At 42.8% G+C, this 17977-nt stretch overlaps 1 protein-coding gene across 1 annotated transcript in view; it reads right to left on the minus strand.

The window, feature by feature from the left end:
- ZUP1 (zinc finger containing ubiquitin peptidase 1) overlaps nt 1-17977 on the minus strand; it is a 54391-nt gene that overhangs the window by 19529 nt on the left and 16885 nt on the right. The window contains exons 4-5 of the mRNA XM_030198541.1: nt 10209-10330; nt 7438-7606 (exon numbers count right to left, since the gene is read on the minus strand). Coding sequence (XP_030054401.1) covers nt 7438-7606; nt 10209-10330 — 291 coding nt within the window. The remainder of the gene's footprint in view (nt 1-7437; nt 7607-10208; nt 10331-17977) is intronic.

Below are 17977 nucleotides of genomic sequence, written 5' to 3' on the forward strand. Positions count from 1 at the left end.
ACCCTGTTTTTATGCTCCTGCTATACCAAAACAAGTGCCTTCTAAGCAGTGCTTTTTTTGTAGGAAAAAAAGGTACCGGTACTCATTATGGGTGGGGCCACCATCCATGGATCCGCCCCTATGATAGACACACCCATGTTAGCCACACCCCTTATACCAACCATGGCACACATATACAGGCATCATTGAAAATATTATATCAATATAGCAGAAAAAAACTTGAATTTTTTCATTATAAATAATTTCTGTAAGATATTACAGCTCCAGTATACCCAGTGCAAAATAAGATAGCAGATGTAAATTCTCAAATTGGACATATTCCAAACACTAAAATGAAAATAAAATTTTTTTTTCTACCTTTGTTTTTCTGATCATGTCAGTCCCAGTCTCTGATTCTGCTGCTCTCTATCTGTTCCCTTAACTCAGTTTCCAGGGATTCCTTTCCATTTATTTCTTTACTTTCCTCCTTTCTTCTTCATTTCTTGCTCTACATCCATAGGTAAAAGCTGGGTCCTTCGCAGACTTGACTGGAGGAAGTATAGAGTGGATCCAGTTTTTGCCTATTTTCTCCTCTTTTCCCTTTCCCTCATCTCCGTCAGTATGCATCTCCTTCCAATTCGTCCCTCCCCTCCATCTATATGCATCTCCTGTCTTTCCTCTCTCTTCCCTCTCATCCATCCATGTCCAGCATTTCTCCCCTCTCCTCCCCTCCATCCATGTTCATCTCACTTCCTCTCTTCCCTCCCCTCCATCCATATTCCTCTCTCTTCTCTCCCCTCCATCCATATTCATCTTACTTCCTCTCTCTTCCCTCCCCTCCATCCATGTCCAGCATTTCAACTCTCTGCCCTCCATCCGTGTCCAGAATTTCTCGTCTCCCCTAAATCCATGTGCATCTTCTCCTGTCTTCCCTCTCCTCCATCCATGTACAGCATTTCTCCTCCCCCTCTACCCTCCATCCATGTTCATCTCACTTCCTCTCTCTTTCCTCCTCTCCATCCATGTCCAGCATTTCAACTCTCTCCCCTCTCCACCATCCATGTGCATCTCCTTCTCCTCCATCCAAGTCCAGCATTTCTCTTCTCTCCCTTCCCCTCCATCCGTGTGCATCTCCTTCCTCTGTCTTTCCTTCCCTCAAACATTTCTCTTCCCTGCCCTTCACTCCATCCATGTCCAGCATTTCTCCTCTCTTCCCTCCACTCCATCCATGTGCATCTCTTCCTGTTTTCCCTCTCCTCCATCCATCCATGTCCAGCAACTCTCCTCTCTCCCCTGCCCTCCAATCCATGTCCAGCAATTCTCCTTTGCCCCATCCTTCCCTCCCATCCATGTCCAGCAATTCTCCTCTCTCCCCTGCCTTCCCCTCCCACCCATGTCCAGTGATTCTCCTTTACCCCTATCCTTCCCTCCCATCCATGTTCACCAATTCTCTTCTGCCCTCTCCTCCACATCCAGCGATTCTCCTTTGCCTCTATTCTCCCCCTCCCTTCCATGTCCAGTGACTCGCCCCAGCCTCCACCTGCCCCCGAGATCATTCCAACCCCGTCCCCACCTGCCCGCCCTCAGCTCCCCAACTTTTCGTTCTGCCCCCTGCGTTGAAATCTTCTATTTACCTGAAGTCGCAGCGGCGAACCAGCGGCAATGAAAGCAGCAAGCAGGCAGGCTCGCCTCCTCATCGCTTCCCTGCCCTCTCAGCGTCCCGCCCTTGCGGAAAGGAAATTACATCAGAGGAAGGCAGGACGCTGAGAGGGCAGGGAAGCGACGAGGAGGTGAGTCTGCTTGCTTGCTGCTTTTACTGCTGCTGGTTCACGCTGTGACTTCGGGTAAATAGAAGATTTGTAGGGGGCAGAACGGAAAGTCTGGGACCTGAGGGCCAGCAGGTGAGCCGGCCCTCAGTAAAAGGTGCCAGTACACCATACCGGTACGCACTGGCACAAAAAAAGCACTGCTTCTAAGTGAGAAAAAAAACCCACCACTTGCTTTGCTTTAAGGTCACAAGGTGCCGTATCAAACCTGCGACTTTCACAGCACTGTGCTGGAGAGTGAACAGGTGTCACTTGCTCACAGTATGGTGAAAAGGATCCAATTATTTTTATTTGGGTGAACAGCAGAGCCCAGCTGCTCTGCTTTGCTGTCTGCTGCTACTCCTAGTGATGACTCTATGCCGAACCTCTGTTCTCCCCAGCCCTTTTTTGCTCCTGCTGGAAGGCCATGTCATCACCATATCCACTCCTACTTCTGCAGCTGACTCAGACCCAGCCACTCTCCCCCGAGGTGTTTTCTGGCTGCCACTGCCCCCCCACCGAGTCCTTTTCTGCCTACCACAAGGCCCTGCTGCCCTCCCCAGGACATATCTGCTTTACTGCTGTACCAGATTGGACACTGGCCTCCTACTCAATATTGCGCTGCCTGAGGCATCTAGATTCTGATCCTCCTTCTCCTCCTCCTGGTTCTGCTCATGTTAAAAAGGTACCGGCATAGGAAATGTGTATGTGTGTTTGGGGGAGGGGGAGGGACAGGGATGAAGGAACGATGGGGTGAAAATAAGGTGTCATAGTGGAAGAGGGCTAGTGTACGGGGGAGGGGAGTCTGGGGGAGGGAAATGACTGAGAAAATAAGCCTGGTGCCAAGGAGATGAATCAGGGGAGGAGTAAAATTGAGGGGGAGGGGGCATAAGTCTGGAGGGGAAGTTGAGTCTGGAGCACGGATATGAGCCTATCCAGGAATATGAATCTAAGGGAGAGATATGATTTGAATGGGGGAGGGGCATGAGCCTGGTCAGGCTGTTGAGTGTGGAGGGGGAGGTGAGTCTGGGGAAGAAATATTAATGAGGGGGCACCAACACTGACACCACTTTCAGTCACTCAGCCTCAGCACCCTCATATATTGCCTTCAGTTAGATCTGCAACATACACTGCAAATGTTCATGAAGCTGTGTTTTAACTTCTAGGACCATGCAACTCCAACATGGTGAGTACATCGGAGTACATATTAATATAGGAGTGATCATTTCATTTAGTTACCATTTTGGGGGTCACATGAATTTTCAGCTGGTAAAATGGGATCACATTAGGAAAAATGTTTGGGAAGTACTGATCTAAGGTTCTGCAATATCAGCAGTATTATCCTTGCAAGTAATACTTATTTCCTGGTTACAAATTTCTCTTGAGATTCCTCCAGAATGCAAACATATACCTTTCTGTTCAGACACTGCAATCTGATTGGTTTTGCAAATTGTAGCCATTAAAATAAATTAATAATTATTTGGGTGACTTTCTGCCTTCAAAAATTATTTGGTTTATTGTGCAGTTTTATTGTTTCCTTAGACTTTGTCACTATTCGTATGTCTAATTTTCATCAAACTGTCAACATGTTTAACTAAGGGAACAAGGAGATGTGTAAGAATTTCATGTGATTCCTTCTTTGTACAGAAATCTGCACTTTGTTCAGACTACTAACCTGTGCCAACAAATGCAGGACAGTTTTTAAAATTCATAAAAGCATCATAATGTGCAGAGTCCTCCCTATGAGTGAAAATTCTCTTTGCATGCTTTCCAATAAATGAACTGTATCAATGTTTGCAGACACAATGGTTTCCCCCCCCCCCCCCCCCCCCCCCAAAAAGAAAATCCAACAAAATTGACATTCAGGAAGAAAATGTGAATATCTCAGACGAGACTGACAAAAACCAAGCCTCCAAAAATTAATAACACAACTTGAAAAATAGCTACAGACTACAAAATATTGACCAACACTCCATTTCAAAAGCCCACTTCCCCATTCTTCCAGCATTCTGACAAGAGCAGGGAAAAGAAATAACTGTGAATAATGCTAAACGGTACCTTCAAAGTCACCACCCCCCTTCCAAAATATTTAAAATCTGCAGATTCCTATTCTCCCCCCTCCCACCCCAAGACAGGGATAACAACTAGTGAAGGATGGTACTGAAAAGCACCTACCAAGCCACCTCTTTACACCTTAGTGACCGACCCCCCATACCTACCCAAACCATATCCCCCCCCCCCCAAAAAAATGCAGGCACTCCATAACTTCCTACACACAAGACCTACCAATGAAAGACTACCCCCTCACATCCCAAACCGACATGCAGAACCTGTCCAAACACATACCCACAAATTTCTCTACACACAGCACCTCCGTAATTCCTCACCCATCCAGATACACCACATTTGTTATCCTACCTCCACATATAAGGTCCTATACCCCCATAAGAAGCCTATCTATATACATAAAAGGCACCTCCAACGTTCCAATGAAGCCTCAAGCCGGAAACTTGAGGTGCCCAAGATATCCGGTTTGGCCTGAAGTCAGTGTAGCTCCGCCCTCGCGTCAAAACGTGATAACGCAGAGGGCGAGGCGGGGAACGCACGAGTTCCAGAGATTCAGTGACAGCAGCGGGGAGTCCCACACATTCAGTGACAGCAGCGGGGACAGCGCTGCGAACTTTAATCACAAACTCGCAACCAAGTCACTGAGGGACGGAGGGAGGGGTGTGCAACTCGGAAGGGAGGGACGGCGGGGGGGTCTGGAACTCAGAAGGGACGGAGGATGGTGGGCGGGAAATTATCTTGCTAGCACCCATTTCATTTTTTTCCGAAACGGGCATTTCTTACTAGTATATTGTGAAACAGCTTATAGTTTTCATTTATTCTAATAATATATTTCATCTACGACAATCTCAATTTTGGTCCAGACATCATACCATAACCATTCTCACCTCTTTTCTTAATGGTTCACAGTATGCTGACCTATGGTTGTATTGCTCTAGCAGTTTCTTTAAATCTCACAGCTGTATCTGATTTGATCATCAATTATTGCTCTCTTGATTAGATGTTATTGAAATTAGAGACCAGGTACTGAATTGGTTTACTTTGTTTCTATCCAATTTTCAGTCTCAACTGGTGCTGCTGTTTCCTCAGTTTGTTCCTTGATTTGTGCAGTTCCATAGGATTCTGCCCTGTCACCAACTTTAGCACTTTCCTCAGTCCATTGGCCACAATTATTCAAGTCTTCAGGTTAAGTTTTTACTTTTATGCACACTACATAATGCCCTGGATCTTGCCCCATAACAGTGCTTAAAATGCAGTAGCTCACTGGCTTTCAGAACGACTGGTTCTTAATAAAAACTACGGAATATTGGATTATGGGCAGTCCCTATTCAATCTGATCCTCCAGTGAATGTAGTGGATTCCATCAAATATCTAGGGGTTGTGATTGACTATCAATTGTTTTATCAAGCAGGTTTCTTGTGTCGTAAAAAAAGGGCTTCTCTGTACTTGTCAGTTGCAGTCTGTTAGGAGTTATTTCCATGATATGTCTTTATACAACTTGCTCTATGCACTAACAATTTCATGTTTAGACTACTGAAATATATTTTATGCTGGAACTCTTCCATCTAATATTAAGTGCTTTTCAAACTCTCCAGAACGTTGCTGTCAGGTTATATGAAACACATTGTTTGATCACATAAATAATCTTTTGGTACAGTGTCACTGGCTCAAAGAGCACTACAGGTTAAAATTTAAGGTACTAATGTTGGCTCTTAAGGCTCTTTATGAAAGCAACTCGCGCTATTGGCCTCTCATATTATTCCATTATTCCTCGAGATCACTTTCAGCTTATAGACTGGTGTTTCCAATTCCCTCAAAGCCCATCTTGACTCTACCTGGAAGAATGCTTTCTTTCGGCTGGGCTCAGCACTTTGGAATAATTAACACTACCCCTACAGGAATTATTTTAAAACCTTCAAGACACTTCTGAAGACCCACCTTTTAGGTCTGTGTTTGCCTGCAACTGGATTGATTTGGATTGGTTATGTTTATTCTTTTTGTTTGCTATAGAAATGATAAGTAGTAGTAGTTTGTATGGTGACCTGTATTTGCCTTTCTGACAGCGTTCCTTCTTTACCCTAGTTTTCTTTAGTGTTGTATAGTAAATAATGGGACCTTTTACTAAGCTGCGGAAAAAAAAAAGTGACATTAGCACGCCCTTTTGTGGGTCTTCACACACGCTAAGGTCATTTTTACTGTTATCAGAAAATGGCTGATTTTCCTTTTTTAAAAATAAATGGTCATGTGCTAATTTTCAAAAAGTTAAATAAACTGGAGAGCAAAATTAACAAATGAAACCAAAAACTCAAAATTTGTTCTAGCCAAGAACACCTGCAGAGATGGCCTTCCCATAACGGCTCTTATCACAGGTTTCTCTCAATCCTCTGAAACAAACCACAATAGAAAACAACTCTTACAGAAAAAAAAAAAAACTCTAAAAGAGAAAAAAAAAACCTGTGTGACCAAAAAACAGAGGAAAACATGTTACCAAATTCCTAAGATACTCTTCCCTTAAGAAAGCATCATTATGCTGAAAACATTATGCTTACACCTGCACAGTAAAAAACTACTACTAAGCTTAGACACATCTATCGCAGTATCCTATTTTCCAAACAGTGGCCAAGCCAGGTAACAAGTACCTGGCAGAAGCCCAAATCATGGCAACACTCCATACTACAAATCCCAGGGCAAGCAGTTGCTTCCCATGTCTGTCTCAATAGCAGACTATGGACTTTTCCTCCAGGAATTTGTCCACATCTTTTTTAAACCCAGATATGCTAACTGCTGTTACCACATCCTCCAGCAAAAATGTTTTTGCCCAAAAGAGTTGTATGATATTTTATTCAAGAGGAGCAAGGTTTGCTAATTTAATGTGTAAATCTGATATTTGGTCAGATAAATCTATTCGGAATCCGAGACATTTAAAATGTGGACAATGTATCATCTGTGATGTCACTGAGGAAACTTCGAAATTTTGGGATGATGTCAACAAAAAATGGGTTTATATTAAATGTTCAACTTCTTGTATTTCTAAAGCGGTGGTGTATCTAATTACTTGTCCCTGTGGTTTAAAATGACCGTCACTCGTGCAAGTGTGTTTGTGAATCATTACTCCAGCACAGCTAAAAAGGCAATCAACAACTGCCCTAGCAGGAAGTAGATTGTTCAGTTTGATACAAAGTTTCTTCAAATCAGGCCAGGCTGCAACACACTTGGCATGAGTGACAGTCATTTTCAAAAAAGTGCATTGAATAGTACAAAACATTAACAATCGTTGCATTCATTGTAGTTGTGGTACTTTAAAAAGTATTATAATAAGTAATAACTTTTTTATTTTCACTTAAGTAAATGTTTTAATATATCCTTCACTGTACTTTTACTTAAGTACTTTAACCTAGTACTTTGAACACTGGTTTTCTTTTATTATTTAACATTATATATACACTGCCTAGATTTTATTTCAGTTAGATACAATGTCTAATCTGAATCAATCAACCCATCCTCTGTACACACACCGAACATTCCATTTCCCCTTACCCCCCCAATACACACACAAGGGATTTCTTTTTCAAAAACTTTTACTCACCTGAGGATTTTGTTTGTCCATCATCTACACCAAGTGCTAAACATTCCATTATCTCAGCCTTTCGCCTGTGATATTCAAGGGGTTCCATTCTACCTTTTGCCACTGCTCGTTCCATGCTCTGAAAGGATTGCTGTTTGTATCCTCCTGATCCATCCACTCCATACTGTTTCTGTAAAGTGAATGGTATCAAAATGGTCTAAACTTTATTGTACATGAAACATATCCATTCTATCAAAGACTTGATGACATCAAGAAATCAGTAGGGAGTGACAGGTGGACCATTTCAAGACTTGTATTATATAGATAAATAGATAGATATACATAATTTTTTTTAAACTTAAAAATAAACCCACATAAGATAGCAAGCTGCTACTTGAAGGCCCAATTGTGCTTTTTGAGGTTTCTGTTGGACTTTGTAAATGGCATCATATGCATAACAAAGAAGGCAAGGAACTGGATAGGCTACACTAACATGAACAATCTATTTTGATTAATGACTTCATTGGCTTCCGATCATATTTCATGTTCCAAAGCTGGAGTACAACACAAACTTTGTTAGTGATAATCTAGCTAAAATAAAGTATTGAAACTTTCATATAGTGATTTGCTCCCATGATGGAATGATGTACATCACAGGCTGCTAAAAAAAGTTCCAGATGCCCAGAGGAAATTAAATTGCTTTAAATGCAGTAGCCAACATATTACCCTTAAAAACTGTTGAGCCAACTGGGTTCTTTAAAAATCCCATTTAACGTTTTTGTTTTTTAAACACTGATCGTCGCTGGCTAGATCAGCCCGATATTCAGTGCCAAGCCATGTTCAGGTACTGGCACTGAATATCGGGGGCTAAGTTTGGGCATGCTAGCCGCTGGCACTTTCGTGGGTCCTTACTGATATTCAGCCGGGGCCTGCATAAGACAGTTATGTGGGCCCTGGCTGAATATCGGCCAGGACTCATATAACTCTTTTTTTGTTGTTGTTGTTTTTTAAAATTCCCCAGCTCCCTTCAGCCCCCGAAGCGGCTCCTTTCCTTCCATAACCCCCCCAGCCTGCTTGAGAAAAGACCCCCACCTTCCACCGGGCCTACCTATCCTCCCTAGTGGTCCATGTAGTTCCTGCTAAATAAAAATGGCTATCAGAAGGTGATGAATATTGGCTTTTACCAGCATAACTCTGGGCTCCTCCCTAACGCTGCCCTGTGTACCACCCCTGACCTGCCCACTTTTTTTTTTGACTGTCAGAGGCAATATTCAGCAGCACCACCCACTTTAGTGTCACTCAATATCAGGTGGTAACAGGAGATTTAAGCTGCTGCTTCTTGCATCCAGGAGCCTTTTGAACTCTGTACATAGATTCTGCCTTCCTAGGAACTGGCAGAACAGAGAGGGGGGGGGGGGGGTCTCCCAATTCTTCATCTGCACCTGCCGAAGAATGAAATGCACTGGCACTGTCACAGCCTCCTTAGGGGGATCACCTTAGTCAAGGATGTCCAACATTTCAGCCCTGGGCTTATCCTCAACCTCTAAATACAGTAAAAACATCTAGGGAATATCTCGCGCTCCATTAGCCAAACTGCAAAGGTCTTTCTTACAAATCAATCCTTGTCACAGGTTTCACATATCAGAGTACCAAACTTTGGAATTCTCTACCCAAGCAATTAAGGTACTTAGATTATCTGAGATTATGTGCATTACTAAAGGCTTTTCTATTAAGTACACATCTTATCAAAAGACAATAAACTAATGCTGCCATTTCTCTTATATGTTTCAGCATAACCAATACTCTAGCCCAACTTCATGACAAACACACAATCATTCCTAATATGTTAAACGTTATAATTATCTATCATATTTTTGATGTTTTTCTTGAATGTAAGTTACATTGAACCTGAGCTTGATTGGGATAATGTGGGATACAAATGTCATAAATAAATAAAATGGAATACACTTAGGCATCTACCTCAAAAACTGACAAAGAAGAGCTCTCCTTTGGTGAGGATTTTTTCCTTTCCTGAGCTGGGGTGGGGTCTGATCGTAAACCAAGGGGGCCCTCCTCCAAGATCTCATCTGGCTCAACCTCAGATATCCAGCAATTATCTGAACCGGACTCAGCAAAGTACTCCTACAGAGTAGTCTGAGTTTAGTGTTCCTCCGTCTACTAGACTGATGCCTAGACTCAAGGCGAGAGTGCCAGTTCTGGGTAGTGTGTGCACCGGGGCTCTGTCGGATGACCTCACCCATATGTGGAAAAAAGGACAAGAAAATCCTACAAATTTTGAATCAAGTGAAAAAAATCCATTCCGTCAATGTCCTTGCTGTAACTCCAACCCTTCTCTGCTTGGTTTTTCAAAGTAAATCTTTCTAGTGCTTTCCTGAGTTTCTTCTTCAAATAAAAGTAGCACCTTTTAAGTTGCTTGCCGAAGTCCAAGCAGTGAAACCCAGCATAAACAGAAATTGGACCCCACAATGAAAACAGAAATTTATCAAATTTGTATTGATGAAGACCCTTAGGAACACAAGAGCCTAACTAGATCAAATAGTAAACATAAATGCTTGTTTTAAGAACAACCTCAAATAATGAATTAACAAAACATTACATTTATATGGCCTACCTCTATCACATATATACATAAACTATCCTGCGGATCATCCATAGAAACCATTATCAAACACTATGTTACTTCTTTAAGGGTATAGGTTTCTAATGTAGGTAGGATCACATGGCTGTCCAGTTTGTGAATTGCTTTATAAACTAGTATAAATTTTTTGTACCTGGAGTTTCTGGAACTCTTCCTGTTCTTTTCTTGATTCTTGAGATTTCCTCCAACTATCCTCCTCATCCTGTAACCACCTTGCCAGTTCCAAATCTCTAGAAAATCTACCTGAATTTGCTCCTGAACAAACAGAGAAAAAGAACACACACGTCAACAGATCAACTACGCTGATGCATTAAAGGGCTCTTTTTATTTCACTAGTATGGAAAAATTATGTTTCTTACCTGATAATTTTCTTTCTTTTAATCATACCAGATCAGTCCTGACCAGTGGGTTATATGTGCATCCACCAGCGGAAGGAGACAGAGAAAATAGTTCCCAGCACTTCACCTCTGAAGTGTATCGTACAGCCTGGCATGCTCAATATGTTGAATAGCCAAGAAATGGTGCTCTCAACTACAACAAACTAGAAGACAGGAAACAGGATTTACCAGTACTCCAAAAAAAATGATCAGATGGGAAACCTTCTGGGCTCTGGCGTGACCAAAAGCTACCAACCACCCATCGAAAGGGAAGGACGCTGTTCTGTAGCAGGAGAAGCGGCTCATCATGGAACAAGGATCAAAATCTGTCCAAGTGGCATGGAGAAATAAGGATTAATCCCGTCATCCTGAAGAGGCGTCCACCTTCAGAAGTTGAAAATGTACCCAATCACCGACACTGAAGAGTCGAGCTGTAAAAGAACAATACGGAAGCAAACCAAGAAAACTGACAGGGTAGGCGTCTGGACTGGTCTGGTATGATTAAAGGAAAGAAAATTATCAGGTACGAAACATAATTTTTCCTTCCTTGTCATCAATACCAGACCACTCCAGACCAACGGCATATAGCAAAGCACTCATATCAACAGAAGAATCACCAAAGCACAATGGAAATGTCAACGAAAACATCAACTAACCTCCGAAGAAAACCCGCTTCAAGCAAGACACCCAGAGGTCCCCGAACTGCAGGGGAAAAGAAAATCCTCAAAATAAAGGCGAGGCAGAGACATCTGGAAGAAAACCAGTACCCAGAGACCCAGAGAACTCAAGAAAAAAAATCTAGAGAGTTCTAAAGGCCCAAAACACAAAAGAGGCATCGCAACAACAGAGTGGACCTAGAGAACTAAGTCCCAGAGAACTATGGCCCAGCAGCAAGAATGTAGAAAGGTACCACCTAAATGAAAGGCCCCCTAAGAAAGGAAACTGAACTCAAAGAGGAACCCAGAGGGAACCCCTCCTCATAGGAAAAGGAACAAAAATAGGGCTATGCGTGAGACCCGGCAACTGGCCATCAACCAGGGCCAGCTCCACAGGCCGAGAAAGAGAATGATCAAAGGACAGATGGACCCACAGTCCCAGAAAAGAAAGAATGGGCGCTACGCAACCACCTCCAAGAATGAGGAGACACCATCACCAAATAAGACTGGGCAAGTCACTTAACCCTCCATTGCCCCATGTAAGCTGCAATGAGCCTGCCATGAGTGGGAAAGCGCGGGGTACAAATGTAACAAAAATAAAAAATAAAGAAAACAAACGCACCTCCAAAGGAGAGTGAAAGAAAAATAAACAGACAAGGAGAAAGGTGGCAAGACTCCAACTCCGTAACAGTACCAGATGAAAACACCAGAGATGAAACTATAGTCACTCGCCTAGAGAGAGTAGTGTACCTCGTAGCTATGGTCCAGAAAAAGCACTCGGTCAACCAGCAGATAAACAACAAAACTGGACCTCCAGAGACGGAGCAAGGCCTGGCGCACACAGATGAATCAAGGTCTGACACCCAGAGCTGGAGCAAGGCCCAGCGGCCCGACCCAGAGGAAACTCCACAGCCAGAGATGGAGTAAGACCTCCCCTTCCCAGCCAAAGATAGAGCAAGGTCCGCAAGTCAGAGTAGGAAGAAGGATCAATTGCCAGAAACGAAGGAACACCAAACTTCAGAAATGGCACAAAACTCCCCATATATAGAAATGGGCTGCAAGGCAAAGAGAACAGACCATAGATTGAGAATCAAACAGAACACCCGCACACAAGTCCTGCCAACTCCACAAAGGAAGGACAGGAATCTCTGATGAGAGACAAAGGGGAACAGAATTCCACAGGAGATATCCCAAAGAAAGGCAAAGGAAACTAAGCCTGCAGTACAGCTGAAAACAGTACCCTAAGGGGGAAAAAAAACACAAGAAGGTTCCAAAAGAAATGAATTGGCACCAGCGTGCAGGGAACATAGTGGCCCAGCAGACCACGAAAAGAAATCCTGTCACCACATATGGGAAACCTGCCAAAAGCAAAAATAAAAAGCGCACCATTCTGTCAAAAAATGCTCCGAAAGCAGCAAACCTCTAAGGAAATAAAGTAACTCTCCTTGTTGTTTCCTTTTAAAATTATTTTTATTTAAATTTTCTTTCTGTAATGGAAGAACAGCTTACCTCACATGGAGTTAAAAACCACACAGCTGTCACAGTTCACCTTGGAGGCAGAAAAGAGCAGACATACTTGCCCAGAAGCAGGACATTTTTCAACCTGCACCATGCCACATGCAAATTCGCTGAGCCTCAAAGGCCTCAAGTGAGCGAGAGGAGGGGAAGGACCTAGTAACACTAAGCATTCCCTAGCTGGCAGATGAGGGGACCAGGAGCACTGAGTATTATCTATACAAGACCCATATCTGGGTTACCAGCAGAACCCCTGCTCAACCGTCTCTAGCCGAATTGGGGCAGGAGCTAGCCAGAAATCCACAAGCAGCTGCACATCCGTTCACCATCCACTAGGAGACAGAGAAAATACTGAGCATGCCAGGCTGCACAATACCCTTGAGGCAAAATTGTGGGAACTATTTTGTGTCTCCTTCCGCTAGTGGATGGATATAACCCATTGGCCTGGACTGGTCTTGATGACAAGGAAAGTCCATCTCTTTACAAAATAAAAAAGTAAGATGCATGTGTATTTCATGGTATGTAGTTCCCATCTCTGCTACATAAATACCTACAATCCCCCCCCCCCCGATATTCAGCGCTATTTAACCAGTCAGAATGGCTGGTTAAATTTAATTTAGTGGAGGAGTGGCCTAGTGGTTAGGGTGGTGGACTTTGGTCCTGGGGAACTGAGGAACTGAGTTTGATTCCCACTTCAGGCACAGGCAGCTCCTTGTGACTCTGGGCACCCTCCATTGCCCCATGTAAGCCGCATTGAGCCTGCCATGAGTGGGAAAGCGCGGGGTACAAATTTAACAAAAATAAATAAAATAATTAAACAAACAAACTTGCACATAGTTATGACAAGATTTGTAGAATGAAGTTTTGTGTAATGAGTATATCATTATGTTTATTCTACATAGGCAAATAGGCAAGAAATGAAGTCAGTTGGGGACCACAGGGACTAAAACAGCAAAACAGATGTAACAATGCACTGTGATAGTCACATTGAGTCACAGGTATTCTATCATCTTCTGTGGCACAAAACTGAAAGAATGCTTCAAAACGTATTGGGTGGAGAAGGGAGACTAGAGACACAGATATGATCTCCAGTTTACCTATAGGAAACTGTTCCCAGGTCCCTGGTGAAACACACAATGCAGATCTAATCATCCTAAATGAAATATGTTCTTCATTTTCAGTGCCCTTACCAGCTGACCTACTTTGATAAGCAACCATTAAAAGATATCTCAGAAGGGATATTTGATTACGGTCAGTTAATATGAATATGCAAAGCAAAATGATGAATGGAAAATCACAGCCAAACACTCTTCCTGAACATGCCAAGTAGACTGTTCTACTACTACTTATTTCTATAGCGCTACTAGACATATGCAGCGCTGTACAATTGAACATGAAGAGGCAGTCCCTGCTCGACAGAGCTTACAATCTAATTAGGACAGACAAACAGGACAAACAAGAGATAAGGGAATATTAAAGTGATGATGATAAAATAAGGGTTCTGAACAAGTGAATAAGGGTTAGGAGTTAAAAGCAGCATCAAAAAGGTGGGCTTTTAGCTTAGATTTGAAGGCGGCCAGAGATGGAGCTTGACGTACCAGCTCAGGAAGTCTATTCCAGGCATATCGTGCAGCAAGATAAAAGGAACGGAGTCTGGAGTTAGCAGTGGAGGAGAAGGGTGCAAATAGAGATTTACCCAGTGAACGGAGTTCCCGGGGAGGAATGTAGGGAGAGATGAGAGTGGAGAGGTACTGAGGAGCTGCACAGTGAATGCACTTACAGGTCAATAAGAGGAGTTTGAACTGTATGTGGAAACGGATAGGAAGCCGGTGAAGTGACATGAGGAAAGGGTTAATATGAGCATAACGACACTGGCGGAATATTAGTTGTGCAGCAGAATTTTGAACAGATTGAAGAGGAGAGAGATGGCTAAGTGGGAGACCTGTGAGAAGCAAGTTGCAATAGTCTAAGCGAGAGGTGATAAGAATGTGGATGAGGGTTCTGGTAGTGTGCTCAGGAAGGGAAGGGTGAATTACCAAACATATGTATAACCTTGCGTCTTAACATTGCTACAAAATGGAAAAAGGTATAACCAAGCACCACAGGTAGGTGTGGGGGGGGGGGGGGGGGGGGGGGGAAGAGCCTGATGCACCAATAAAGCAGTGTTGTTGAACTCCAAATACAAACCCCTATCTCATCTAGGATTTGCATTCCAACCAGTACTTATTTAGCAAATGTAAAACCAATAGCAGAGCAATAGACCACCCCTAAACTTGACAGAGAAACAGTTCAACAGCGTGCGATATCTAGCCCCCCATTTTACAAAGAATGAAAAAATCAGAACCGATACATCTGGGTTAAGAAATGTACAGTTTCAGTAACATCTCTGAAAAGGATCTGCTGATATAGAGCCTTTTCTCAAAGAATTAACTCTAAATCTTTAATCACCGAGAAGTTCTCCAATAACTTTTACAATCCATTTCGGAAGCGCCACATTATAATAGGCAGCTGTGACATTAAACAAAATGATACCTTTCTTCAAGCTGGTGTGCTCCAGCACTTGTTTACCTGTGCTGTAATTCGTGTAGAATCCCCATTAATCTAAACAAAGGATGCTTTCTGCTTATGGAGATAACCACTGGAGGATGAAGAATTCATAGACCTTTAAGCATGCCAAATGCATTGAAAGTTGTCAAACAGATGCCAAAATAGACACAAATAATATTTGCACTTCTACTAAGAAGTTTTGGCTTTGGATTGTGAATTTGTTCTGACATACCCCCTTAACATAAAAACAAAACAAAACTGATGAACATTTTACAACTTACTAAATACACACAAAAAAAAGAAGAGATGTTTCTAAGAAAAGGCTGCTGGAAAAGATGCTGTGGTATCATAAACAGATATATGTTATAGTCAGCAACATTAGATTTATAATGAACCTTCAGTAGATATATTTTTTAATTATTTTCTTCCTTTTTAATTTTTGTCATCCTTTCCCACATTGCTGTTGGAGAAGGGCCGGCGCAACATGGTAAGCGCAGTAAGCGTGGCAGAGGTCGCTGACCTTTGCAGGGCGCCAGAGCTGCCACAAGCCGAGACCCAGTTTACCTATTCCACTGGCCCACGCTGATCTCTGTTCACGTTGCTGCTGATCACTGCAAGAACTAGCACCTCCACTCGAGCTCTGGGTCTGCTAGCAGCAGCAGCAAAACACTTCACAGTTTGTGCTCATCTCCAGAAGGCCCTTTCTGCCCCCCCCCCCTTTCCGCTGACATAAACTTCCTATTATGAGGGGGCAGAACCAGGGAGGGTTTTCGGAAGATGACAGCACAGGGCAAGAAGTATTTTGATTGCTGCCGCTGCCGGCGGACCAGGAGCTCAAATGGAGGTTCAGGTTCTGATAGTGGCAGGCAGCAGCAATTTTAGGTATAATGCAAAGGGACACAGGGCTGGGGGGAGGAGGGGGAAATACTCTGGACCCACAGAGGGAGGGAGATGCCAATGAAGGATTGGGGAGATTGGAAAGAGAGAAGGGCAAGCTAGACATGAGGAGGGACATAGACACAGAATGGCTTAGACAAAGGTTTCAAACACCCACAGAAGGTGAGCTCTCCACAGGAAAACCAACGAAAGGCAAAACACACAGTGGATCCAAAAAAAAGGTCCTCTCACAATGAGTGTCTTCCTGAACAAGGTCTTTATTAACAGTAGCAGAATTGACCTTGTTCAGGAAGACACTCATTGTGAGAGGACCTTTTTTTTTGATCCACTGTGTGTTTAGACAAAGGTTTTGCATTATCCTCGCTCAAGGTTCAGTTAGCGTCCCTGTCCTGCTACATGGGGTCGGGTACACGGCAAGTCGCTGGAAAGCAAATCAGTAGGTAAGGCCTAATTTCTCCTTAAGTTTGTAAACAAAGAAGTGAAGATGAATAAATATGGGTACAATTAGGTCTACATAGGATTAGGGAGGAAAGAAGAAATTAAATTATTAATTGTATGAATGGGTAATGTTCAAATAGAATTCTTCATTTTCTGAAAGGCTAAATTTTAAAAAATTAGTTTTTAGTAGGTTTCTGAAGGACAGGTAGTCATCTGTGCATTTAATTATTTTTGGTAGAGAATTGTACCTTGATATGAGAAACTGGCATTTTGAATTGTTTTATAGATTACATTCCTACAAATAGGGAAATGCAGAATGAGAGATTCTCTGGATGATGATACAGCATTATGTGGGGGTAATTCAATGAGATTGTTCATATATGATGGAGCAGAATCATATAGAATTTGATGAATAAAAACACAGAATTTGAAAGATATTCCATCTTTTATTGGTAACCAGTGTAGGTTATACAGAAGAGGAGTCATTTTGGCGAAGCGAGGTGATCTACATATGAGGCATTCAGTGGTATTTTGAGCAGTTGTAATTTTTGATAAGGCCACCTTTAATTCCTGCATAAATGGAGTTTCAATAGTCAAATTTTGTTAGCACTAGGGATTGAACCAAAGTAAGAAAGACTGATTTAGTGAAAAAAAGATCTTAATCTCTTTAGTTTCCAAAGTGAATTAAAGACACTTCAATTCACTTTGGAAACTAAAGACACTTGAGACCACCTTAGAAAGAAGTTTCAAGGGTAAGGAATTGATCAATCGTGATTCCTAATATTTTTCATTGATGAGTCAAGGGGATAAGTGATGTTCTCTAATGTAAAATTTTTAAGATTTATAGGGTGGTGAGGGTTAGTTACTATTAGAACTTATTTTTTTTTCTGTATGAGTTTTAATTTAAAATTAGATGCCCAGGGTTCCCTTCCCCTCTGTCCGTGTGCATCTCCTCCCTCTTCTCTTTTCCTCCCTTCCTTCCATGTGCAGCATTTTCCCCGCTTTTCTTCTCTTCATCTTCATTCATCTGGAGCATTTCCTCTCCTTCTCCTCCCATCCATCCTTGTGCAGCATTGCCCCCCATATTCCTGTTCCTTTGTTCCCTTCCTCTCTAACAACAGTGACAGCCATGGACTTGGCCGAAGCTCTAAGCAAATCATATAAGGCATCCGCCAGAAATGCCGAACCCATCTCTAGCTTCACCACCTCGGCGTCTATGGAAGCCAAGTCATCTGAGGACCTATCCAAGATTCTTTCTGACCATCTGAAACAAGCCCTAGCCACCAGTGACCCACAAATGGCCGCCTGCACTGCCAAGGCGGAAACGTCGAAACTACTTTTCAACAAGGCCTCCAAACGGTGATCCTGGGCATCCTATAGCGTGGTGCCACCATCCACTGGTACCGTGTTATGCTTGGTGACCGCCGAAACCATCGCATCCACCACTAGGGGTTTCAGAAGGGATGTATCCC

The sequence above is a fragment of the Microcaecilia unicolor genome, chromosome 3 (assembly GCF_901765095.1).
Source record: "Microcaecilia unicolor chromosome 3, aMicUni1.1, whole genome shotgun sequence".
Lineage (NCBI taxonomy): Eukaryota > Metazoa > Chordata > Amphibia > Gymnophiona > Siphonopidae > Microcaecilia > Microcaecilia unicolor.